Genomic DNA, 27,645 nt, shown 5'->3' on the forward strand with positions numbered 1-27,645 from the left:
AATATATATGTCTTAGATTCAATAAATTCAACAGCAACACATAATTTCGTCAGTTGATTTATTTTTTAATGATATTAATATTAAAACAAACATTTGTATGTGGAATATATTTTTGATTAATTTTTTATAAGAGGCAATTTTATTTAAAACATTATCACCGTTAGATATTATAACCATTTTTCCAAATGAAAGTCAAACCTAATTTCTTTTATGTAAAAACTTGTTTCTTTTGTTCAAGAGAAATATAAAATTTACCTCAATAAAAAAACAAAAATATAAAATTTACATTTTTATATAATATACATAACTTAGATTCAAACATATAATAACGTATTTCATACTCAGTAAACAAAGTCATTAGTTTGTTCAAATAGGGATTTAAAATACCAAAGTTAATTTTATAAATAGGATGATGATATTGTACTATTACATTAACAACTATATTTTAGATTTTATTATTATCTACGGTCCATTTAATTTAACATTTTGGATTTTTTGTTTTATTTTGATAGTTATTTATAATATTAATAAAATATTATTTATATATTTTTATCATATGCTTAATCATATATTTATAACAAAAAAATAACAAAAAAGTATAAAAGAAAAAAATATAATTAATATGAAAAACTTACATAATATTCTTTATAAAATTAAAAATATTAGTTTGATTTCTTATAAAATTATAGATTCATTAGATTCTGTTTGTTATAGTTGATGTACCAAAATCTCAAATATAAAAAGAATATAAATGGGATTTGAGTTAAAAAAGGGAGTGTAATTCTGATCCACAAATAGTTCATTTTGTAGTACAAACTTGTAAAGAGGGCCTCTCATCCTCCCTTGATCTCCCATTAAACCCCCATCAAAGCCAATTACAAAACAAAATAAACCAACCCCTCAACTACCTCTCAACCCCTCACTCTACCTCTCAACCCTAATTTCCAAATTTTTTTATTTTATTTTTAAATTCTCCCTTGCTCCCTCTTTCCCTGTCCCTCCTTTTCCCCCGGTAAAAAGAGAAACAAAAAGCTGAGGACCTCCCCAAACTTTGCAAACATGCAAATTCACCACCACCACCACCACCAAAGCCTAAACTTTAAGCATCCAAAATCCCCCTCTTCTCTCTATCCACCCATCCATCTTCCCCACCAACAAAAATAGTAACAAACCCAAAACAAAAAACAAAAAAGAATCCATTCTTTCTCCATTTTCAACCCCATTTCCCCCCAAAATCCAATCTTTCCCCATACCCACTTCACAAAATCTCCCTTTTCTCCAAACCCAAATCCCAATTCCGGCAAAGCCAAGCAAAGAAAGAGAATCAATCACAAAGTTGAAGCTTCCCACCTTCAATGTGGCGACCGTGGGGCAAATCAACGGTTCGAATTCACAGCGCGTCTTCATCACCCTCTTCCACATTCTCTTGTTCTTCCTTCAAAGACATTCAGACCCTTTGCCTCGACGAACCCCCCCAACACCACCACCACCAACTACCCTCTCCTTCCCCCACTAGAAAAGCCTCCGTTTTCCACCGAGTCCGACTCGCCAACTCGCTCCTCCGAACCTGGTCAACTCACCTCCACCCCCAACCTCCCAAACTCCCCCGAACCCTCTCCCACCCCGATCCCCCCGAATCCGAACCTGATGTTGTTGTTTCAAAACCCGAACCTGATGTTGTTGTCTCAAAACCCGAACAACAACAACAACCTGCGATTTATTATTTCCCAGGCGCGGAACAGCGCGTGGTGGTGTACTACACGAGCCTGCGCGTGGTGAGGCCCACGTTCGAGGCGTGCAAGAGCGTGCTCTCCATCCTACGCGGCTTCCGCGTCCAAATCGACGAGCGTGACGTGTCCATGGACTCGGGCTTCACCGCCGAACTCAACCGCATCATGGGCCGCCCCGAGCTCGGCCCAGGCCCATCCCTGCCGCGCGTGTTCATCGCTGGCAGGTACGTTGGTGGGGCCGAGGAGCTGCGACAGCTCAACGAGGTCGGCGAGCTTAAGAAGATCCTCCTGGACCTGCCCGCAGTGGATCCCACCGCTGAGTGCCACGTGTGCGCGGGTCACAGGTTCGTTCTGTGCGACGAGTGTAACGGTAGCAGGAAGGTCTACACCGAAAAGACCGGCTTCAAAACGTGTAACGCGTGCAATGAAAACGGTCTCGTTAAGTGCCCCTCTTGTTTTCCTTCTACTTCTCCACCACCCATTTTATCATCAACAACATCCAAATTTAACAATGAAATCCAAAATTGAAACCATTTTCCTCTTCTTTTTTTATAAATTAAATTGTTTAGGTTTTATTTTTGGATAATGAGTTTTGTAGCTTTTTGGGCGTGTGAGAATGATATGTATAGGCCCATCTGGAAGGGTAATATTTTGAAGATTATATATCTTAATTTAACTAACTTGTTTTTTTTTTTGTTGTTTTCCTTTTACTCAATCACATTGTACTCTTCTCTTGAAACAAAAAGTTGTGTATATTTTAATTTTGATTTAATTTGTGTATTTTATTTTCATATTTTTTTTCTCGTTAGTTTTATTTATATTCTTATTAATTGAGTGAGGAATAATTTCGGGTGTATAGAAAAGTTGAAGTGAATTCTTATGTCATGACTTTTGTATACTTCATTTTTTTGTAGTATTATTTTTGCTCATACTACACATAATTGGTGACTTGCTGTGGAATTGGTGAGAATCATTCTGGTGCAAAAAAATGTGGAAAGTATTAATTTTCCTGTTATTATAGTAACTGTTTAATTAATTGCACGAAAAGTGTGTAAAGTGAACAGTGATGTAGCTAAATACTATACTATGAGAAACAAAGTACAAGAGCCCAAACTACAACGAGCTGTGCCTGTGCTGAGAAACAATAATGCAATCCCTGAACCCTATGTAACAAAACATTCATCATTCTACATATGCATACATTTTTTTTTCCTTATTTAGGTAAGTAATTGTCAATTTCTGTAACTTGATCCAGTATTTTATCTTGGTCATTGTCATCTTGAGCTAGTTTTGGATGCATTCTGGACATTTGCTAGAAGTAGTTTGTCTTTATTATGTTCCAGTTTAGGCTTAAGTCTAGGGTTGTTGGATTGGAACCCTCCACGGTAATATTCACAAAAATGACCTTCTCTGGCATTTGGGAGATTGTACATTTATCTAACGAACTTGCTGAATTCCTTTACACCTTTCATGATTTGATTCTTTTAAGCCTGTAATTGGTGAAGGGCTTTTATTTATTTTTTTAAACGGTATGATATTTTAGCTGCCATTCATTCACCCATTCAATTCTAGACGAGGTAAGTCACCAAAGTTGAGTTGATCCACCGATGCTTGTATGATAGTAGTATTAGAGATTCAAAACTTGGTTCATTTATTAGCTTGTTAAACTTAGACTAAATGAATTTAACTTTGAGTTGAAAATTGTGAACTCGTAAAATAGATGAACTTGAATCATGAGTAGTGTTGATAAAATGATTTGTGCAGATGCTGATAGTTGTTAATATGTTATAGACGTTTTGGTTTTGAATCGGTGATGGCCTGATGGGTATTGTTACAAATAATTGTTACGTATATACAGGGAAATTTTATATTGAGCGAGCTTTTTTCATACTAAAATGTTCAGTCAATTTTTTTTTAAGATTAGTTCTCAGGAAAGCTAATAGATTCTCTACACTAATGTTTTGGTGATCCAATATGGAGCAACTTTTTTTATCAGTTAAAACCTGAGTTTCTAATGTCCAAAATTACCTCCATAGAATGTGTTCATAAGTTAAATATTTATTTTGTCATTTTGGAAATTCTTTATTACTTTTTGGGAGAATACCATTGTAGAACACCAATCTCTATTCTCTAACCATAATAAATATTGGCCTTCATGCTGCAAAAATTTGACCAAACTCTATGTAGCAAGCAGGGCATACACTGAATCGTGTGTATCCAACACAATGAGTTGGTTATGATTTCTAATTCAAGCTTGTACGATTTGTATTAACTCATGGGTTTGTTCTTACTTATTACACCACAATCATGGACTTAAATTATAGGTGATGACAACATATGTTAGCAAGTGTAGAGTATCCACATGCATACTGAAAACTACTAATTCAGTCGTTTTCTTTTGGCAATGTAGTTGTCACTTCACTTGGGATATTCAAAAACTGCAATTACTATATGCTTTTATTCTTATTAATATACCATCGTAGGTTGAACATTAAAACTCTAATATGATCGTTTAATTGCCATATAATGATAACCAGCTTGGCAAACGATAAGACTTCGCACCAAACATATAATGATATTGTCATAAATGTCACTTTATTTAAGTTGGACGACGAAGCTGACATGCAACTTGGTTGTGCGTTCAATACTAGTAGAGCCAAGAGGATGACAAATGTGTTGTCTTGTCCCTTAATTTTAGCTAGAAACCCTTTATACTGTTGATTAAAAAAATCCTTTAATGACCCAAATTATCAAATTCTGATTTAAAAAGTAAAAAAAAAAAACTACACCCTTCGTTTCTTTTTATTTGCCTCCTTTTGAAAAAAGATTAAAATTTTAGTTCTGTCCTTTAAAAGGTTTATAACCATTGATTGTTATCTTTCCGGTTACACTTTGATCTTAATTTTTAAATACTTTACAAACTTGTCATAAACGAGAGAAAGCGTTAATGGAAGTCCTACTAACAAATAACAAGTTAACAAATAATTTCAATATATTTATAAAAAATGTTATAATAAAATAAAAATATTAAATTATATTCTTTCATTTGTGTGTTATCCTCCAAAAGAAACAGATGAAAAGAAAGCGAATGAAATATTTAGAAAGCTTGGTTGACATGCACGCAACTTCTTATAGTTGGGACTCGAATGCCATACCTTTTATTATAAAGTAATTCTTGCCCATTATGAAATTATTAGTGGTTGAAAAATTTAGTTGGTTGGCTAGTTTTGTTTCTTTATTATTTCTAGCAAAAACTTTCTGATTTAGCTTAGCCTTCTCTTTAGTATCTTCATTGAAAGGATTGTGAACACATGACTGACCCGGTATGCTTTTTTGCATGGATGTAATAATGGAGAGGAAGCATCCAATTTCTCGAGAAAACATGTTCCCTCCTTTCTCTTTCAAATATTGAAATTTTGTCCTTTTCTGTTTGATTAGGAGTGAAGAAAAACTTCCAAATGAGAATGAAGTATCTTATATAATATGTACACGATCTGTTAGTAGGACTGGCAAAGCCTAGAAATAAATATCATCATAATTGGGCTTTGTCAGGAAAGAAATAAACAGTAATAGGAATGTAACCCTTGTGGGTTAGTGGGCCAAATGAGTTGTTAATAAAAAAAAAAAATAGGTACAACTCAAGGAACAGAACTTAGGGACATGCTAGGTGCACCCAGCAACATTGCTGGTGCACCCAGCAATTAGGTGAATGGGCAAAATTGCCCTTGCATTAAAAAAGATAATTTCTTCTTCCGGAAGAAGGTTCTTCCGGAAAGCTTCCGGAAGAACCTTCTTCCGGAAGCTTTCCGGAAGAACCTTCTTCCGGAAGAACAATTTGTGTTCTTCCGGAAGAACCTTCTTCCGGAAACTTTCCGGAAGAACTTTTTTCCGGAAGAACCTTCTTCCGGAAGAACAATTTGTGCTCTATCAAAAGAACCTTTTTTCCGAAAACTTTCCGGAAGAACCTTCTTCCGGAAGCTTTCCGGAAAAACCTTCTTCCGGAAGAACAATTTGTATTCTACCGGAAGAACCTTCTTCCGGAAAGCTTCCGGAAGAAGGTTCTTCCGGTAGAACAATTTGTTCATCCGGAAGAAGGTTCTTCCGGATGAACAATTTATTCTACCGGAAGAACCTTCTTCCGGAGAAGCTTCCGGAAGAAGGTTCTTCCGGTGTAACAAATTGTTCATCCGGAAGAATCTTCTTCCGGAGAAGTTACCGGAAGAACTTCTTCCGGTAGCTTCTCCGGAAGAAGGTTCTTCCGGTAGAATAAATTGTTCTATCGGAAGAACCTTCTTCCGAAAAAATAATTATTTTTTTTAACAGGGGCAATTTTGCCCATTCACTTAATTGCTGGGTGCACCAGCAATGTTGCTGGGTGCACCTAGCATGTCCCCAGAACTTATTGTTTGATGCCAATATTAATAAAAAGTTGAATCTTTTTCTTTTCAATATAATTATACGATATTATTAAATAATAATAAGAGATGATTTTTTTGTTTTATAAAATTAGAGGGTCAACAAACGAGAAAACAGAAGTATTTCAACTATGTTGGCACCCTAATGAGAACCCAAAGCAAATCACTTCTAATATCATTAAAAAGAGGAGAAAACATAATTAACAAAATGGGGGAGGGGACTAGGCTAAGGCACATGTGAGAAGGTACAAAAATCTATAATTAGGGATAACATTTCTATTACGGAGGAATTGTCTTGAGAAACGGATTCCCACCAAGTGAAACTAGCAAAAAGGTCCCACGACTACCTTGAGCATCTATACAAAAATTTCCTTCCATACAAATATAAGAAGAAAGCAAAACTGCAAGGTTCTATTTACAAAAAAAAAAAAAAACAAAGGATTTTCCATTGCGGGCAAACAAACCAATAGTGTGTTTGGTTTGGTGATAGAAAATCATGACGAGTGCAAAATCATGGTGAGTTCACCACAAAAGCGACTATTTGTTGCTTCAAAAAATCATGATGAGTTTAATCCACCACCCATCCAAACACACAACAAAGAAAAATGAATGAGTTTTTCAGCACCCAAAAGACTCCAGCCATATCTTCTTCCAATTATTTTGGATGGCAATTTCAAGAGCAAGAATGATCGCAAAATTAAACCTCAACATACAAGGGAGATTGAATCCCAATATAGAAAGAAAAGCTTTCCAACAAGGCGTCCATGTGGTCATGGAAAATGCCACCATGATGTGATGCATTGTTTTTGTAATGCTACACAATAGAAGTCCCACATCCACTTGTCTAATTTAAATTAATGATAAGACTAACTTAAGGTAAACGATTTATAAATATGGGATGAATTTAGTAGAAGAGTTAATTCTTACGCAATCTAACTCAAGCCCAGTACTGTATTTTTTTTTTCGACTTGAATCAATCCAATAAAAAAAATTTATATAATTTTTATTATCTTTTAACATTTAATTTAAAGTAATTCATTTTTTTTCAAAAAAATATAAAATATCAACTGAAATATTTGACTCAAACCAACCCAACCAAATGAGTCAATATTGAGTTTAGTTGGTTTTGATTGATAATTTTTTTAATCCAGTTTAATCTAATCGAACTCTAATTAATTGGTTTGATTTTATTTTTGTCTAATCGTTTAATCTATGATCACTTTAGTGCCTCGATATCTTTTTAAGACTATAAATTTGAGTTTGGAGTTAGTTAATTTTTTGAAGATGGCGAGTTTAGGTTTCAAGCCCAATGACTTTAAGGATAAAAGAGAGAGTTACTATTGAGCTCATTAAAATTGCTCTTGACTCCTATCAAGAGATTGAATTTTTTTTTAATTCCAAAAATATCCTCTTAACAAAATTGTGATTCTGTTGAACAAAATGCACAACAGACTTATAATCATTGTGCACCATTTTTCTCACCCCAAACATAATAATAAAATCGTGATTCAATTGTTATATTTTGTAGTAACCCCCTTAACACAACGGAATCAAGATTTCGATTATGTTTTGATAAAAAATATCCTTAATGGGATCGTGGTGGTGTTTGGACATGATGGTGAGGACGCGTGATGCTGGCTGGGCCAGTGAGGGGTCTCGCGCTTGCGAACATGAAGTTGGGAATAACGCACGACGTTGATGGTGATGTTGCATTCAAATTTGGTAAGTTAGGGGGTTCGAAGATTAGATCTGGTCGGTGAAGGGGTCGCACAGTGAGGGGGTGACACGGTGAGGGGTTAGTTTGAGGAGGTGGTGACACAGTGAGGCCAATGTCATGCAGTGAGGTGGTGGCTTGCGACCTTGGTGTGATGGTGACGGGTTTGATGGGTGAAAAGAAGGTGAAGGGAAAGAATGAAGGATAAGAAGGTCTTTTTTCATGTTTGTAGAGACCAATAACAAATGGGGATGGAGTCAATAGTAATTCCCTAAAAAAAATCGAAGCAGCTTGATTGGATTGAGTGGTTGGGCTTTTTTTCTTTTTATGCTGAAAAAAAAGGAATGAACACCTTTCATGCATGTTTAGTAATGTATGTTGATAAAATAATTATATTTTTACTACTTTGTGAGATACCTTTTTTCTTCAAAAAATGTCTCCACTAATTTTCATTCAACTAGCACTGTTCATCTCTCTTTCTTTCCCTCTCTCTCCCTCCCACCCCTTAAAAATCATAGTATTATGTTGATAATAATTTAGCTTTTCAAAAAGGTAGTGAAATATAATTTGGAAAACATGCTAACATATAATAAATTAAAATACAATATGTAATAAAACATGATATATTAAAAATTTTATTATATTATATTTTCTAAAGTTATATTATATGAGTGGTAAAAAAGTAATTCAAGTGATCAAAACAGGAGAGATTGAGCTAATTTTGTGTGCGGCAAAATAAATGTTTTAAGCACCACAAAATCTCTAAATCAACTAACTTGTGATGTGATTGTTTTTATCACTCATATAATGTTCTTACTTAATTCGAGTAATATTATCTTTCATAAACAATATAAAAAAATGTTTTAGGAATAGTTATTTTGAGAGGAAAATTAAATATCAAAAGCCTTTATTTAAATTTTTAAATAAGGATAAGTTTTAAAAATATATACAAATTAAAATGTGAATAAATATATTAATTTATTAATATATACTTCCAGACCCACAAAATATATATCCGTAAAGTATAAAGAGTGGGTAGGCTAAATTGGAACAAAAATGCCTTATAGAAAACCATGCAATTTCTAAAATAAAATGTATTTGCCAACCTATTTTGAGTGAAAAAAAGACAACACAAAAAGCAAAATTAATAAATGTGATAAAAATAGGAAAAAATGAGTGAAAATAAGATGGAAAAGAAAATAAATATATATTTATAGGAGTTGGTTTCTAAATAGATTATGTAACATGTTTGGATTGATGTTTACATGAAGTTTAATGTACCATAGAAGAAAATTGGCATATTGATGTTCAATTTCTTTTGTAATGGAAATCCAAACACACACTTTGCTAATTGGTATAGCTGGAGAAAAGGTTTTTCAGTAGAAATCTATTAAGTTTAATTTATGGTTTAATAGTTTAAACGGTTAGTTAAATTAACTAACGAATTATATATACCACTTAGTTAGGATCGTTCAAATTGGTCAACACCAATTCAATATATATGTAAGAATTACCCGGAGACAAGTTTGAAAATGGTTGTGCCATATGATTCGAAGAACATTGTTACGAATCTTTTACCATGCCATGTTAATGTTTGTGTAAGTTTTAGTTAAACAATTTGTTAAAATAGAAAGAAAAAAAAAGTTTAAGATTTGACAGACAAAATGGGTGGTATTTAATACTACACAATTTTCATTTTTGTCACGTAAGAAGTAGCTTTTCCTAAAGCTTACTGAAGATTTAGTAGCAATTGGCTATGGTGTGGCGTAGAGATGAATTATCTCTGTCGTACTCATTATGAGTTGGCAAAGGTCGTAAGCCATTTTCTGCTGGAACAGGGAGGTTGCCTTGTCTATTTTTAATTATAATAAAGAAGACTAACCTAGATATTAATGAGTTAATAAATTTTGAACTGGTGAAGTTTAAGTTGGTTTAAAGGAATAATCATTTATTTTTATTATTTTAAAAAACTATTTTTAAGAAATAAGTTATTCTCCGGCACCACTAGGTTTTTATTATTAAATATTTAATTTATTTAACTAATTAAATGATCGCAACTTTTGAAAGTTTACAAATCAACTTTAACTTTTATAAGTTTGGCACTATTAGTTTGGATTTAGTCCATTTTAAAGGATAAATCATCGAGTGCATTTTAAAAATGTAGAATGTGATGATAAAATATTATCGATTAAGATTTTTAACTTACTCTATGTATTTTATTACAATCTTTGTTATTAATTTTTCAATCAACAATCACATTCTGAATGAAACAAATCTATTTATTTTAATAAAATCTAATTTGTTTGACTGAGTTTGAGTGTATAATTACAAATTTAAAAAGAACATGTGCATAACGAAAATAATTTAAGGAAATATTTAATACTGGAAAATAATTAAATTATAACTTAGCTAAATAAATTAAATTCAAATTTCATATTTTTAGACATTTAAGTCTAAATTTTAAAATTGAATTTTCTTTTGATAGGAAAATGAGCTAACTAAGATAGTGGATATTATATGCTTCTAGAATAAGAACTCTCTTACCCATTGTATAAAAAAAAATAACGAAAAGGAAAAAAAATCTCTTACTCATTCTAAAAGAAGAAGAATCTCTACTCTTTTTCTCTCCTCATTTTGAACCATAAAACTGGTATAAGCAAAAGTTAATATGTTTTGGAGAAGATCTACATCTTGAAATATAGAAGAAACATTTTAAGTAGGGATGACCATTAATTTTTCTAAATTTAACAGGTGCTTAGTAGAATTTTCATTTATCATATAAATCTTGATGGTCCGAGCCTGGATAATTGCTTATAAAAATGTGTAGGTATGGTTGCACCTTTTTTTTTTCTTACCCAAGGTATGGTTGTCACCATTATTTAATGAACATTTTCGCTATTGTTCATGTTTGTGATGAAAATTAAAAGTACATTTGTGGGTTTACAAGGAGTGTGCAATCAAACAAGAAGTTCAACCTTTAGAGAATCATTGATTTTTTTTTTTATTGTTTTTTCGTACACAATTAGAGTTGAAATTGAGTCGCGGTCAATATATATAACAAAGGTATATAGGAATGTCATGGATGAACTCAAATGAAGAAGAAGAGATAACTTGTGAAAAAAACTTTAGAATAAGGAGGATATCTGATCATAGAAAATGGATAAGAATTATTAATACAAAGTATCTTTTATTACTTATATATACTCTATAACTACCATAACAGAAAATTAACCACCTCTAACTAATTATAAAAGACTTAGTTAGTTAGGTAACTAACAACTAACTCAAGTTACAAGGATGGTTAATACCCCCTCAAGCTGGAGAATGTATATCTGACATTCCCAGCTTGCACGGAAGAAAATTGAAAGCGCCTGGTGGAAGTGCTTTAGTATATATGTTTGCAAGTTGTTGAGCAAAAGTAATGGGTAACAACTTAATAAGGCTTGAATGTAGTTTCTCTTGCACAATGTGACAGTCTATCTCAATATGTTTTGTGTGTTCATGAAAGACAGGATTAGCAACAATGTGAAGAGTAGGGCGATTGTCACAAAACAAAAGAGTTGATCGAGTGTAAACAATCCCAAAATCATTAAGCAAGTGGGTTAACCATTGTAATTCACATGTAGCACAGGCTAGTGCATGATACTTACAAGGTGATTTGCTTCGAATTTCTGATTTACAACATAAATTAGCTTCAATTAAACAAGGAGACATGAATATTATTGATTATTTTACAAAGCTAAGAACAATTTTGGATGAGCTTGAGAGTTATCGACCTGAACCTGTGCGTACGTGTGCTTCTAGATGTGACTGTGATGCTCTTGTTGAAGTAAAGAAAAGGAAAGATCAAGATAGAATAATGGAGTTTATGCATGATCTCTTAATGATCAATACAATCATGTTAGATCAAACATACTCATGATGGATCCCTTGTCATCGATTAACAAAGCTTTCTCTTATATGGCACAACAAGAAAAAGAATTTAAAAAACTAACCACCTCTAACTAATTATAACAGATTTAATTAATTAGGTAACTAACTACTAACATACTTAATTAGTTAGGTAACTAACCATTAACTTAAGTTATTAGGATGATTAATAATATATCTAAGCTTCATAACTTGCTACAAATTATGTCCCAATGATTTGTCTAGCCAAAGTTGGTCTACAATTTTGTTTTATTCTTTAATTATGAAAAAAGAATGTGGAAAGAATAGACAAATGTTCTTACATTACTCGTGTCACTTTGGAAGAAGGTTGGATATCATTATCCCTCATCTAATTGCTAAATGGAATATTACACTTCACATCTCCAACCCAACTTCTGTACTTGTTTTTCAAGTAATGACATTCTCATTTCCCTCTTTCCCCATGTTTCCGTCATTGTATGAGAATGATTAGGAACATATCATTAATTTCAACCCAAAATTAGCAAATCCGAACCTCATCTTTTTAAACTCAAATCAAGATAACTTTGGTCCACATGGCATTCATAGTATATAGCAAGTCCTAGCTACTCTCGAAGAGTTTAACTATGATCTTATTTGTCATTATTGTTATATAAATAGAATACACACATATATATAAAAGAAGGCTCTTATTAGATAGTCCAATCAAATGATACAAATGTGGAGTTGTGTGGAGCAGTTCAAAGTTCAAGTGTTTCCCTCAAGTTTAAGGAATTGGATAGCGACGTTACAAATTTAAGCTTATAACATGTTTGGCCGATTATATGTATACTATTATTTAAGCCTCGGATTAGGATTTGGCCTATACGGCTATACGTATGATAAATAGTCAACGGTTGTATATCTAGAAACGCACGTAGAAATTATTTTCAGGTGGACTTGGCAAACTATATGATTTATGAGTAAATTATTTGGGATATGAATTTGATTGTTAAAAATTTTATGTAGAATGATGGAAATAAATGTTATTAATTATTTTGCTTGGGTTGACGAAGATAATGAAGGTGTAGCCAATGTAAATGAAAGATAACAAATTTGGATGGTTGATATGAGTTGCAAATGTTGTGAATATGTAGGTTAAAATTAGGATGATAACATTTTTTTTTTACAAATTAAGGATGTTAACATTCTTATAATAGTAGTATCATTATGTTAATTTTTGTTTTTACTAATGTTGCCAACTGGCAAGCAAAAAAGGCAAAGAAAACGGGGAGGGGAAAGGAAAGAGAAGAAAAATGGTTTCAAATAAAGGTGGAAAACTTAATCGAATAAGGTTTCGGTTAATGGTTTATTTGGTTTAAGAAAGAAAGTAAGAGGAAAGGAAGATAAGTGAAAGAAAAGGAACTAAAATTGACATGACTCTTTAAAGTAATTTAGTAGGTAATGAAAAAAAGAAAATAGACATAAAATATGGCATTATTGACATGTTTATTTTTGCTCACATGGCACAATTGCATGGCATTCTTGCTTATGTGACATTTACTAACATCAACAACTATTAACCACATTAGTAATTTCTAATAACATGGAGTAACAATTTTTTTACAAGGGCCAAAACAAAATTAGCTAGACAAATTATCAGAATCAAATGCACATTTAAGTTTTTTTTTTAATTAGAACACATGTTATTTGTGTGCTCGGTAATAATATTTATAACCTACTAGGGTCATCTTAACGGTGAAAAATTGATTAGTTTATGAGTTCATAGGTTCTAACCTCCACCGTCATTGTATAAAAAAAAGGATAAAAGATAATGGTACATTTTCAAACTTAAATTGTGAATCTAGCCTTAGATGTGATTTAAAGCACGTTAATACTGATTGATTTGGTTAGCCGATTTTTTTGGGCAACACGGTTAGCCAAATTTAATTCAGTGTAAAAAATTGTTAATATTTAGTTTGCTTTACATTCATTTCCATTTATAAATGTTATTTTATACAATTAATCATCATTGATTTTATAAATAGTGTTTACTAATTTATCAAGAATAATTGTCGAGTGATTATTAAAAATTGTTAGCATATGTAGTTCCATATTTGAGTCCTTATTCAAGGTCTGATTAAACAAATTAAATAAAAAAATAATTGCCATCTTTGGCGAGCTATTCAAATTTTGAGTGAATCCAATTTTTTTTCTTGTAATCATATTATGCCCATCTTAAGAAAATGATTTTTACACTCTTTTCGTTACGTTGTTTATTTTTTTTTTTTTTTGTTTTAAAGAAAATCTCAGTGTTTCTTGGGTTATATATATTTCTTCTTTACCCTCTGTTGTTCTAATACCTTGGGTTGTTGAGAATAGCCCGTTGTGCTGCTACTTCGTTGTTTGATTGCTTCTTTCCTAGCACTTCTTACCTTATCTTTATATTAAAAAAGGTAAAGATTTTCGATAGATTTTACTCTTAACCAAACTATATATGAAGTCATTTTCTATCTTAAGCTAGCTGCATGACATATTTTCTTAACTTTTTTTTGTCTTACTTTTGGCATAATAATAGTTTTGTTTATTAGACAGTTGGTCGAACTAACAAACCGGTGACTAAACCCATTAATGGGTTCAACCTAGGTAAACTTTGTAGCAATCAACCTATGTAATTTAATTTTAAGCATTAGTTTGGAACAACTAAACACATTAGGCACAAAAGCACACAAATATAATACGATGCTGACATGTAAAAATAATAAATTTAAAAATTATACTAATATGTAGTATAATGCAAATATAATTAAGATATGGTATATAAAATAACTTATTAACCTAATAATACAAATTTCACTTAAAAATAAAAAATAAAGTCACTTAATCAAGACCACATATTTCTCTAATAAAAAATAAAGGTTAAAATCGTTGAAAAATAAAAAATAAAATCTTAATTTAATTCCTTAAACTAGTATCATCCGTTCATTTTATTTTGAATTATGAAAAATCAATTTAATTTTTTATTTAATAATCATTAATAAAATTAGTTATTAATATAATAAGAAGACAACTGGATTCATAACTTTAATAATTATCACTCAATTTAATTTTAGATTTAGTGAATCTTAATCAATTTGATTTGATTCTTATTATTCAAGATCATCATCAAATTTACATATTAAGTTGATTGATTTGACAAAATTAGAACCAAATTTACAAGAACAAATTCTATAATTAAATTAATTGAAAATGATCAAATTCAATATGTAACTATTAATGTTATACATTACTCTAATAAAATTTAACTCAAGTAAAATTTTGAATTTAAGTCTTATAAAAAAATCTAATTAAGAAGAGAATTCGTCAAAAAGATGACTAACCATGTTTTCAAATATTGATTAATTATACTAAAATTGCTAAATATTTTTTTATAGAAATCAGTTATACTTTATACTAGAAAAATTAACAAAATACTTTTTTTTAATAATATCAATCACTAAATTAGCTAATGACACGAATTGGACGTTTTACTTGAAAATACCTATTAAGTAATTTTCATAAAACATGTTTTGATAAGATAGAGGAACTGTTTAAAGTTAAAATAGAGCAATGCTAGGTAGGTTTAAATAGAAAATTAGATATGTAACCGAATTAATATTATTTTGTATTATTGTGCCTATATAGATAGCACTCTGATTTTCTCTCTCTCCATGTATGTCGCTTCTCTTTCCCATAGCCAGAACAACAGGGAACTAGTAACTTCCTTCATCATCTCACCATGGCACCATTCACTCCGTTGAAGTTGCTGCTGCTGCTAACGCTGTTTTTCGCGTTGAGCCAGAAACAGAGTCTCTGTTCCACGCTCAAGAGCGAAGAAGGTAATTCATAATGGTTATGTAAACGACGGCGCTGAGGTGCTTCGTTTTAGTTTGGTGTTGTTTTTAACTAAGCGAGTCTTTACGAAACGGCGTGTCGTTTGGAATTGCTCAGGCTTGGCGCTGCTGGCGTTGAGGGAGAGAGTGGTGAGTGACCCGCAGGGGACTTTATCAAGTTGGAGTGGCGCAGATGGAGACGTTGATCCTTGCTCGTGGTTCGGTGTGGAGTGTTTTCATGGTTATGTTGTGACCTTGTAAGTAATTAACCTCTTTTCTTCCTTCTTTTGCTTCTCATCATCCATACTCTTCTCCTTAGTTTGTTACAGTTTATATTTCTACTTAGGAAGATATATTCTTAACTTTTTAAAGTAATTATTAAGAAAAACAATCATTTAATCACACATCCCAATTTTGTGATCCAACATGGTATAAAACTCTTGTTTTACGTTATTATGGATTACTATATAATTAAAATATATTCTTTTTTAAGTAATAATTTTAAAAGTTACATTTTAAATATTCTTAATTCATTAATAGAGTAGACTTCGTGTACCAAAATTAAACTTAAAAAGTTAAGTTCAGATATGTTTTTCATAATTGTGATATATCTTTTTTTAGTTTACTACCTAAATACATTTTTAATATTTTCATAAACTAATAAAATTTATATCATTTAAGATAATAAACTAAAAAAAGGGACCTAAGGTATGAAAAATATATTTAATTCAAAAAATTATAACTATAATTTCTTTTTTCATCTCTCTGTCTTACAAGAAAAGGAATTTGCCAGCATTTCTAAGTGTTCTCAACGATATGCGGCGTAAGAGCTAGTTGGAATCTTGCATTTTGCTAGACATGAACTATGGGCCTGTTTGGTTCTGTACTAGAAACTAAAACTTGTAATAACTTCTAGGTTTTGTTCAAATTTGCTGTAGTTTCATATATTTTTAACGTGAGTCACATGCACGCTATGTCAAGTTGAATTGAACATGAAAGTATCTATTCCTTAAGATGCAAAATAATGAGTGAGGTAACTAGTTAAATAATTTCTGCAACAAATGTTTATTTTTCTCTGGCAAGACTAGTGAGAGGAAAAATAGTAAAATTGATGAGGCCAATTAAAGGAGATGTCACTAATCTCATCTGTGACCTGACACTTGCGTTTGAATTTAAACACGTCATTGAATAGATATTTTGACGTTGTTGCCACTGTTTTAAGCCACGTTTGAATGGATTTTGACTGGTCTCGTTACACAATAGGGCTTTAATATTGGCTGGGCCCAGGGAACTGTGGTCCATTAAGCTTTTATTTCCCTCTTAAATTGGCCGGCAGACACCGTCTTCTTGCGGTGGGGGGAAAGTTGCTTTTTTAATAATGAAAATGAAAAATAATATTTAGTATTTTTTTAACTGAATTATTGCGTTAATTTTTGGCTGATTTAACTTACGATGCATGTGTTCCTAATATAGGAAGTTCCTTCCATTTGTTGTCTATATCTACAACGGACTAACAGTCATGCACCATGGACACACCCATTAAAACTTTTATAATGTTAATTAATATCTTCTTTTATATTACAAGTAGTGAAACTCGGTCAATTTGACAAAATAATCTCATCTTATAATATAATAATTAAAATGTTTATGACGGGATCTTATAATTAAAATATGATTTTGAAAAATATTACACTGAATTGTGGTGTACTATATTAAGTAATAAACAAACATTTTTTTTCCTCTGGACTCAGATATAAGAAAAAGAAAGCTCATGTTGTGTGATTGAAGATTATTTTCATCTAAACAAATATTTTTTTTCCTCTAAAAAAATTTCACCGAATTCAATCCTATTTAATATTATTATTTCAAAAATATCTTTAAATTGAAATTTGAGCACCATCTCCAATAAATATAAATATGATTAAGAGTTGTTTAGAAAATGCATTTTCTTTTGTATGAAATAATATCATTTAATGATTCTGAATCTGTGTGAAATTAGGTATTTTAACTCATATTTGAGTTCAGTAATCTCTTAATCATCTTGCATAATTTTCTTCTGTTTGTTAAATTATACCTGTTTTGTCGGATTTGGTATTTTAAAGGGCAATGTTTACTTCAAAATAAAGTAATGAGTGAGTGTTAACAAAAGCAATTTATAAATACTCGCTGGTAAAATCAAATGAGTGAGTTTTAATAATTTTGTATTTATTAATTCATATGCTTGTGTATTACATCTAACTGATCTAAGTTGAAATATTCAGTCTTTTGTCAAATTATGAACACTTTATTATTCTTTAAATGTACCCTATTTTCTTAGAATCTTTATATTTTATTTCTACTTACCTTTTTTTCGGTTGATTGAGTGATGTTTCCCATCTAAAACTGATGACTTAAATCCTTATATATATATATATATATATTTTATATAATTAGTGAATAGGTCTGTTCGGGTAAATTTATCCATAAGGATTTTTAGCTTCTAGGAAAAGAAAACAAGATAAAAACAAAATAAATTTCTCTATAAACTCAAATTAACATATGTACAAGATAATTTTCTCATCTTTTAAAAAAATTATATGAGAGAATTTTTATAAATTAATTTATACATAAACTAATTTTAATTTATGAGAAAAATCATTTATTTATTTTTCTTATTTTCTTTTCTTGAAAGTCCTTCTAGATAAATTTATTCAAACATATTTGTCTTTCTTTATATAACTTAGGATAGGAAAAGAGACAACATCTGTCACTTATAAAATAAAATAAAATCAAAATCACTGTTTTAAAAGTATAGGATTTAAGATTAGTTTTGACCAAAAAAATTGAGGGATTTATAACATATTTTATCTTATTTTTAATTTAATTTTTTTCATTAAAAAGTTCTCTGGTAACAAAAATTCTCAAAATGAAATGTTCTACTACCTTGCTTTCCTTCCAAACTCTTCCATCCGAATGCATCCTCAGTGGGGGGTGGTCTTGTAATATTTTTCTCTCCGTTAGTGCATAAAGTATACAATGAACACTGATCTTGAATATTCAACTTGCAGGAATTTAAAAGACCTTTGTCTTGAAGGAACACTAGCACCAGAAATTGGAAAGCTGGCTCACATAAGATCAATGTAAGATGGTTCACATGCCAATCCATATGTTTCAGAAATAAATATTCCTTAACAAACTTTGTACACTTTGCATTCTCCTCAGCATTTTGCGCAACAATTCCTTCTTTGGAGAAATTCCCAAGGAGATACTACACTTAGAGGAGTTGGAAGTGCTTGACTTGGGATATAACAACTTTAGTGGATCAATTCCATTTGATCATGGCAATATTTCATCCCTGACCACTCTGTAAGTTGATCCTTTCATGCCAGATATTTTCTTCCTATCATGTTCTTTGGTTGACTAGTAATGTCATCAAATTTGTACTGCAGTTTATTGGACAACAATTACTATCTAGCCAACTTAACTACAGAGCTGTATAAGCTCAAGATGAATTCTGAATTTCATGCCAATGAAGAACAGCTAATTGGTGCCACCTCTAGAGAACTATTTGTCGGCAGATGTAATTTACGGTAAGCATATGATGATGGATTGCACAAAACAGATTTCTGAGTTCATCAATATAAGAATTTGGATTTGATGAACAGTTCCTTAGTAAATGGTTGAATGGCATAATTTTTTACCATAACATAGCTGTAACATGAAAATAATCTTCAGTCCAATATTGCTTAAAGCGTGCTCATTCATTGTGAAGTTCATCTTCAGTTCGAGTTTGAAACTATTCGTCTGTGTCAATCTTGTCTCAGGCGCATTAGCCAACATGGGGATAGATCATACAGGAGGCAACTTCTCAAGGTAGCAAATGCTGCTAATACACCCAAAATCCAAGGGGATGTTAACCAAGGGACACTTAAACAATCAGCATCACATTTCCGTTTTTCATTACCACCAGATTTTGAGCCTTTCTCATCATCACCATCAGAAAGTCCTTTATATTCACCAGGATCAGCTCCATTATCATATTCGCCATCGCCATCTCCATCACCCTCCAGTATTTTTTTCGCTCCTTCACCTGTAGTGTTACCAACTCCAGACATCCCACCCCCAGTAAACACGCCTGTCACTGTGTCTACACCACCCGAGTTTAATTGGGCGCCTAGCCCTTCATCATTTTCTAACCAAGGGAACACAAATAGTTCCAATCAAATACATCATTCAGTGATAATCTGGTCTGCAGTTGGGGGCTTCTCCTTATTGATTTTATTGTCAGCCATTATTTTTGCTTGCTTCCAAAGTAGGAAGGTTGTGGCTGTTAAACCTTGGTCCACAGGGTTGAGTGGCCAGCTGCAGAAAGCTTTTATAAAAGGTAATTTATGCTTGCAAGTTGCAAGGTCATTCTGAATCTTATTTACTTCATTCAGAAGATTAGCAATACATTCAAACTCTAAAATGCATTGTCTACAAAGAATGAAGTTAGTTTTCTAGGCCTTCCACCCTTCACAACTATTTCTTTCTGTGGAATTTAGTTAACTCATTTATTATGTGTGATTTAGGTGTGCCAAGTCTCAAACGAGGAGAAATTGAAGCAGCTTCTGAATATTTCAGTAACATTATTGGTTCTCTTCCTGATGGAATTGTGTATAAGGGGACTCTCTCCAGTGGAGTTGAGATAGCTGTAGCATCCTCTGCAGTGACCACAGCTCAAAACTGGTCAAAAAGTATGGAAGCTCAATTCCGAAAGAAGGTATGCTAGCAACAAATGTAGCAAATGCGCAATAAATTGTAATCCTACTTCTAATCTTTGCATGGTTGCAGATTGCGTCATTATCTAGAGTGAACCACAAGAATTTTGTGAATCTTATTGGGTATTGTGAAGAGAATAAGCCATTCTCAAGAATGATGGTGTTTGAGTACGCTCCAAATGGAACACTCTTTGAGCATCTGCACAGTGAGTAACATTTTGATCAAATTTACTTACATCCACAGCCATATCCTCCTTTGATTATTACAGGCTAATAGCAACCTAACTTCTTCAACCAGGCTGTGAGGATGGCTTGAACTTTGTAGCAAAAATATAAATTAGACCTGTTTAAATAATCTTCTCCATAATTATTTATAAGAGAGAAAAAATAGAAAAAAAATTAATTGAACTTCTCTCATAAATTAAAATCAACTTATGTACCTCAACTTTTTGAGAAGTCAGATGAGAACAATTAAAGGTAAGTACATAAGTTGATTATAATTTATTGAAGAAGTTCAATCCAATTCATTTTATCTAATTTTCTTTCCATGTAAGTGTTTATGGAGAACTTTATTCAGACAGGACTAGTTCCCTGGCATCTTGAAAATTGTTTGCTATATGCACTGGCATTTATAGTTGTTGAGTTTTGACTTTATTCTTGCATATGCTTGCAGTTAGAGAAGGAGAAGAACTAAATTGGACAATGAGAATGAGGATAGCTATGGGAATAGCCTACTGCCTAGAGTATATGCATGAGTTGAAACCACCCATTGCCCATAGAAACCTGCAATCTTCCTTTATATACCTTACTGAAGATTATGCTGCTAAAGTATCAGATCTTAGTTTATGGAATGACATGTGTGCTACAAAGAATGGGTCTGCAACCACACAACTCTTGGAAACATCGTCAGCAGATACCAAGGACAATGTTTACAGCTTTGGAATAATATTGTTTGAGTTGATTACAGGGAGAATTCCCCTTGCTGGGAACAGTGAACTTCTGGCAGATTGGGCAGCAGAATATGTAAGGTGGGGGAAATCCTTAAGAGATGTTGTGGATCTAAGACTGAAGTCTTTGCAGGAAGAAGAGATTGAGGAATGGTCTGAAGTAATAAGAAACTGTGTACAACCAGATCCAGAGAAAAGGCCAACTATGAAAGAAATTACATCTAGACTCAAGGAACTCACAGCTATGGGGCCTGATGGAGCAAATCCAAAAGCATCACCACTTTGGTGGGCAGAAATGGCAATTACATCCACTGATTCAAGTTGAGACATTAATATTATAACCCAAATAAAAGTGGAATGCTAATTTGTACAGTTGCTCTAAATTTGGAATTCATACACTTTTGAAATATTTATGTTTATACTAATTTTTTCTAAACTATTATTTTGAAGCCAACAGAAGAAGCATGTAAAGAACAAATAACATTTGTCTCATTCTAGAGGAATTGATTTTTGTTATTGTTTGGAGGGACAGAGACAGAGAATGCTTCCTTAATAATACCCTTTCCAATATGTTCTTTTGGGAAACTGTTGTTGAGGCAGGGGAAAGGGCTGTGCTATGTTTGCCTACTAGGAGAAGGAAACAAATTCATTTTGTATTGTGAATACATAGTTGGCATAACTAGTGTTTCCTTGTTTCTAAAATGCTAGACATGGAAATGCTTGTGACGTCTAGTAACTCATCATCATCATCATCAATTATTACTATTTTATGAGTTGGAAACACAATACTTATCATTTTCTTTGGCAAGATGCAGAAAAATAAAACATTTCATCAAGAACAATAAATTATAGTGTAGGAAACAAAGTGCCAATCACTCTATAAATCATAACCCTGTCACTGTACAAATGTGTGAATAGTGTGAGATCAATTATGTGCACAAGGCTCACAAGAATCTATATTATATCAATGGAGTTACTATTCTCATTCTGAACATCTTCTGATGTACACCTGAATCATCTTCCTATCTGATCATGTGAAACACATGACTCCATCTTTTCCTCGAATCATCCAAGTATTGCTTCTTGGGGGGTCTTGGCATTGTTTCAACAGTAGGATTATCCATGTCCTCTTCTTGTGTCTTAACAAAGTTGGGATGCCCCAGCAATTTCCTAATCAAGATCTCCACATTTTAGCCATTTAATGTGCATGTCATTTATGATTAAAAGCTTAGTTTCCGTGCCCTTTGATACAGATCAAGTGTGTCTGTATGGTTAGGGTCTAAGCATAGAGCTGCCTGACAATCTTGAAGAGCTGATGATAGTTCCCCTATTGCCTCATAAAATGCTGCTCGGAGATGAAGCATTTGCAAGTCAGGTTTGAAATTTATGGCCTTGGTGAGCTCATCAACAGCTTCAGATTCCTTTTGCTCATCCATCATCACTGGTTTATATGTGACATTTTATGTGAGAAAAATTCAGTTTAACAAATCTATGTCACTAATCTAGCCATTAAATTTAACTTTTGGTGTGTAGGTCAAATGTTGATAAATTTAAAGCAACACGTTAATTATCCTCTTCCCCATTAAGACAGTGACCAAATCTTGATGCTATATTAAATGGTAATACTTTTGAAAACAAATTTATCAGTTTCTACTTTCCTAGTGTCAGTTGTAGCTATTGATATATTTCATAATGATGAGTAACTAGAATCCATCAAGATGCAAGCTTCAAAGAGAGGAATAGTGTGCATAGATCAATGACTTACACATGGTGCCACAACAAACTCATTAACATGTGGGTAAAATCTTAAAAAGACATACTTAAATTAAGACAAAATCAAGCCATTAACTTGTCAAAAATAAAAACAAGGTTTAATCATGAAGCATCATAAAAATATGCATGGAATTTATATTTTTCTGCTGAAAATGATACTCTATCCCTCATAAAAACTTGCAAAGGGTCTCAATCTGTATTTAACCACAATAGCAGTAGTGTGTGATCGTGACAACTTCAAAGATTGAGGACCACCCAAATACAGAAGGAATCAACTTATAAACATAGATGGACTTAGTATTTAAAGTACAAATCAAACTACAGACTGAACATAGTCACATTACATATTTCTAGGCTTCAGGGCTTGGCCATGCCAAGAAATCCAATACACAACAAGTGTTTTGTTGTCAGTAACATAGGAAACAGGTTATAAAACACTGAATTAGAACATCAAGTTTCAAAATAAAAATACTTCATGTTTAACAAGTTTTCTGTAGTAAATGAAAGCAAGTTTGATGACTAACTGTAGATTAGTATGTCATAACCCAGTTATTAACTAAGTCCCAGTTTCCAATTAAAAAGAACATGGCAGATGGTATAGAATGAAAGATAGGTGAAGTACCTGCTGCCCTGTATCTATACGGATATGTTTTCAAAGGATCCAGTTGGGTTGCTACATCAAGGTCAACCTTTGCCATCTCACGGTCACAGTATTCTGATCGTTTCTCATATGCTGAGGCATTGCTCTCTGCCTTTTCAATTAGCTTGGTCATCTCATCATATGCAGCTTTTCGTTGATTTTTCTGATGATAAACCCGTGCTAGACCTTGATGAGCTCTTGTGTGCCTAATTGCAAGGGCATTCTCATAGCATGCCTCTGCAAGATCAAGATTACCACAATCTACATAAATACTCCCCAAGTTATTTAGTGCCTACAAAATATTGCAGAAGACAATCAAATGACCGGACAACCAAGAAGACTTAATCAATACTAGGGATGGTGGATGAGGTCACTAACTTGTCCTTTGCGAAGACCATCTGAAGGACATTTAAGTGCTTCTTCCAGAAGTTCAATAACATAAGAAGCAGATTCCGGATCCATACTTGTATCTGCTAACACATATGCTTTTAGAAAATAGGCTTCAAATGATCTCTGAATTGTAATTGACCTATCAACCCTAGCCAGCGCTTCATCCCGATAGCCAGTATCATATAGAATCCATCCTTCATAAATTAATCTTTCTTGCAGTGAGCTAGAATGGTTTCTGGCCATCCTCAAACTGCGCATTGCAGCCTTTTGACAGTTTAACCTATGAATTTCATCAATGTGAGGAATTCTCTTGATATTGTATTTTATTAACTGGGGTTGAAAGACCAGGAAACATCGACACACTCAAAAATCAAAATAAATCAAATATCTAGATACCAGCAATAGCATTATGTATAATAAACAATGTGATAAGCTTACCAGTTCCAGAACAATGTGCAACAAATACCATAACAATTCAAACTATAAGAAGAGAGATACCGCCTATAGTTTTGATTAATAGATGTGCTTACCTCAAAAGGAGTAGAGACTGACGAAACTCCAGCAGGCTCTTTCCAGGCTCATTCTCCAGCATCTGATGTATAATAGCCAAAGAACCAACATCATCTACAGAAGACCATTGTTCGTATAATTGCATCCAGCATTCAGCCTGACTCTTTTGCTGTACCACATGGCTAAGGAGATGAACCAAGTATTTCCCTGAGATCTTTTCATTTGAAGTTATATAATTTGGTTCCAAAGTTAACAATGCCCTGATATCTTTTATGGCACTGCCATAATCCTTAAGAGCAATAAACATCCTCGCCCGCACTTCTAAGCAATCAGGAGAGAGCTTGAATCCAATAATCTTATCAAGCTCTAAAATTCCAGCTTTTATATGCTTCTCCTCCACCTTTGCCAGGGCTCTATACTTATATGGAAATGAAAGGGAGGGGTCCAATTCAGTTGCAACATCCAAATCAAAACTTTTTTCCCTCCCCATGTTGTAAAGAGCGCGCTCCTGATACATCCACCCAGCAGGTTTGTGCTCAAATATGAGAGAACTAATTAACTTATAGGCCGAATATGGTTGACCCTGCTTGTACTTGGTTCTGGCCACACCAGCCACAGAATACACATGACCTGCTTCAGCTGCTACCTCAAAACTATGCTGAGCCTCTTTATATTGTTTCCTTTCAAGCAGCACACAACCCAATTGATGGAATGCAAGGGCTTTCTGCCACCTTTCAGTAGCACACTCTCCCAACCTTTCTAGTAACATAAGTGTAGTTTCTGACACCATGATTTCCTCCATAGCCACCTGGCTCAGGAAATAGTATAGCAAGAAAGAATCATACCCCACCATGGCCAACCTTTTCATTCCCTCAGAACTACAAAATACATTCATCACTTTTGAATTATGCAAAGAATTTGGTAGCTCCCTGAGCAACACTTGTAAGCAGGAAGCCACAAGAAGGGGTGCTCTCTCTTCCAATCCATAGTCAATAAGTATCAATGCATCATCAACACTTCCAACAAATGAAGCCAAATGAGCATCACAAGCAGCCTTCATCTCCTCACAACAGAAACTATTGGCAAAGGAAAGAAGCTCCAAAACAGTCATGGCACAGAAAAAGTCCAACCTCTTAGCCCTGCTGTACAACTCCACTGCCCTCATACCCTTTGAGCTTATACCATTTTTGCTGAAATCAATCTTCCTCATCTTGGACTCAGCAAAGCCACCATAAAGCATTGCCTTAAAAGGGTCAGAAAGGGCAGCAATTCTCCACTTAACACAATCAATTTCCTCACTCCCAATGCAAAAAGAAACATCCTTTTTTTCCTCATCTGGCAAACACAAAAACACACTTTCTTCATTGCTAGTTTCCTCTTTAGTCCCTTGTGGACACTGGCACCTATCATTGATTGAACAAGGACTAAAGCCCTTCACCAAATTCACCTTCGGACATTCAAGAACACAACCACCACAATCCATAGAAGACACACCCTCAAGCTCATCCTCCCTCCTCTCAAACCTCAACCATGCCGAAAGCACAACCTTGGAAAGCACATCCTCAGCGTTTTGCCGCGCAGTCCTGAGACACCTCCTCAGAAGCTTCTGGTCTCCGAGGCTGCGCAGAAGCGTGAACTGCTCCACACACAGTGATGTTTTTTTCTCAGACTGAAGGCAGCAACATTCTAGCCTGTGGTAAAGTTCCGCCAAAGCCTCCACGAGGTTGGTGGGTTTAAGGTAAGGCTCTATGGAAGGTTCGAGAGTGTCAGCAGAAGGGAGCTGAAGAGGAACAACGAGGTTTGCAATTGCTGAATTTGTTGTTGTTGTTGTGGTGGTGGTGGTGGTGGTGGTGGTGTTGGATTTGGACTTTGACACCAATGATCTGATTGTGATGGCTCTGGCTTCCCCTGTGGCCTTGTTTCTTCTGCTAGTTGCTTCTGAGTTGAGGGCATGAACTTGGATGCTCTTGAAGCGTTCAACTAGCTTCAGGCCACGCATTTTTCTTCTGGTTTTTTCAGTGAACACACGTTGTTGTTGGGAGAAAGAGCTTAACTTTGGCATGCCCATAAGCTATGGATGCTAGGGGTGTGAGTATGTGAACCTTTGAGTAAAAGATGTTCCTCGTACCAGCTTCCAAAACCCATCAGAGGGAGAGGAGCCGGGAAGGGGGTGTTTGCAGCACCCAACACAATGAAGCTTGTAGCTGAAAAAGAATGCTTTTTTAGCTTTGGTATACTGGTGTTTTACTTTTACATAGTTTTTTGTTGGCATTGGTGGGAAGAGAAAGTGGCCTAAACATAACTTGGCATCATAAAAAGGTGCTAAATTCAGGCTTTATATCACGGGTAATACCAGATAAATTATTGCATGATTGGATATTATTAAGCGTTTATGTCCCAATTAATCTTTATAAAATATTACTCTCTCTTATTCATTATAATTTTTGTGTTTGGAAAAAAAATATTTTAAAATAATGATTATTTTAATCTTTTAATATAATATTAGTTATTTTTTATTAATATTTCTTTTATATTAATAATAAATTTTAAAAATAAACTAATGATAAAGATTAATTTTATAAAATTATTATTTTATTTTATTTATGTATTATTTTTTTATATTTGTGTAAAATAATTTAAGATCTTAATTATTTTAGAACGGAAGAGTATATGTTTGTATTACGTGAATGTTGATTGGAATTATGAATATATGATAATTTTATTTCAGGATTATTTATAACAAAAAAATTAATTTACAGCAGGTTTAATCATAATTTTATTTTCAAGGTTGCTGTTGTGATTATTGACCGTTTGATCAATTAGTGTAAAAAGTGTATTTCTCAAGAGATATAAATGCATTAATTAAATACATAATAATAAGAGAGTTTTATTATTTATAATAATTTTATTTGATTTGAATAAGATTATTTCAAGTAAAAAACATTTTAGTCTTTACCAAAAAAAACATTGTACTACAGTAATTAAATAAAATATTTTAGTTCAATTAATTAAATAAAATATATGAAT

At 33.0% G+C, this 27,645-nt stretch overlaps 3 protein-coding genes across 4 annotated transcripts; 2 read left to right on the forward strand and 1 right to left on the reverse strand.

Moving 5' to 3' along the window:
• The first annotated feature begins 805 nt into the window (after nucleotides 1-805).
• On the forward strand, nucleotides 806-2,502 carry LOC114383484 (uncharacterized protein At5g39865-like). Its single transcript, XM_028343166.1, has one exon. The coding sequence runs from the start codon at nucleotides 1,356-1,358 to the stop codon at nucleotides 2,256-2,258; it is 903 nt and encodes a 300-aa protein (XP_028198967.1). The 5' UTR covers nucleotides 806-1,355; the 3' UTR covers nucleotides 2,259-2,502.
• A 12,913-nt stretch (nucleotides 2,503-15,415) lies between these two features.
• On the forward strand, nucleotides 15,416-21,984 carry LOC114384381 (probable inactive receptor-like protein kinase At3g56050). Its single transcript, XM_028344054.1, has 9 exons — nucleotides 15,416-15,625; nucleotides 15,738-15,876; nucleotides 18,667-18,738; nucleotides 18,821-18,964; nucleotides 19,048-19,188; nucleotides 19,423-19,982; nucleotides 20,170-20,360; nucleotides 20,432-20,564; nucleotides 21,032-21,984. The coding sequence occupies exons 1-9, from the start codon at nucleotides 15,526-15,528 to the stop codon at nucleotides 21,628-21,630; spliced, it is 2,079 nt and encodes a 692-aa protein (XP_028199855.1). The 5' UTR covers nucleotides 15,416-15,525; the 3' UTR covers nucleotides 21,631-21,984.
• A 148-nt stretch (nucleotides 21,985-22,132) lies between these two features.
• On the reverse strand, nucleotides 22,133-26,944 carry LOC114384380 (ethylene-overproduction protein 1-like). 2 transcript variants are annotated; one of them, XR_003660660.1, is made up of 4 exons: nucleotides 24,639-26,944; nucleotides 24,097-24,388; nucleotides 23,701-23,955; nucleotides 22,133-22,746 (listed from the first exon to the last, which is right to left on the reverse strand). XR_003660660.1 is itself a non-coding variant. In XM_028344053.1 (4 exons), the coding sequence occupies exons 1-4, from the start codon at nucleotides 26,684-26,686 to the stop codon at nucleotides 22,526-22,528; spliced, it is 2,871 nt and encodes a 956-aa protein (XP_028199854.1). In that variant the 5' UTR covers nucleotides 26,687-26,943; the 3' UTR covers nucleotides 22,133-22,525. The 2 variants fall into 2 exon arrangements, 1 of the variants encoding a protein (XP_028199854.1); XM_028344053.1 differs by having other exon boundaries at nucleotides 23,701-24,010; nucleotides 24,639-26,943.
• Between the last annotated feature and the right edge of the window lie 701 nt (nucleotides 26,945-27,645).

This window comes from Glycine soja, chromosome 14 (genome assembly GCF_004193775.1).
Source record: "Glycine soja cultivar W05 chromosome 14, ASM419377v2, whole genome shotgun sequence".
NCBI classification, from domain to species: Eukaryota; Viridiplantae; Streptophyta; class Magnoliopsida; order Fabales; family Fabaceae; genus Glycine; species Glycine soja.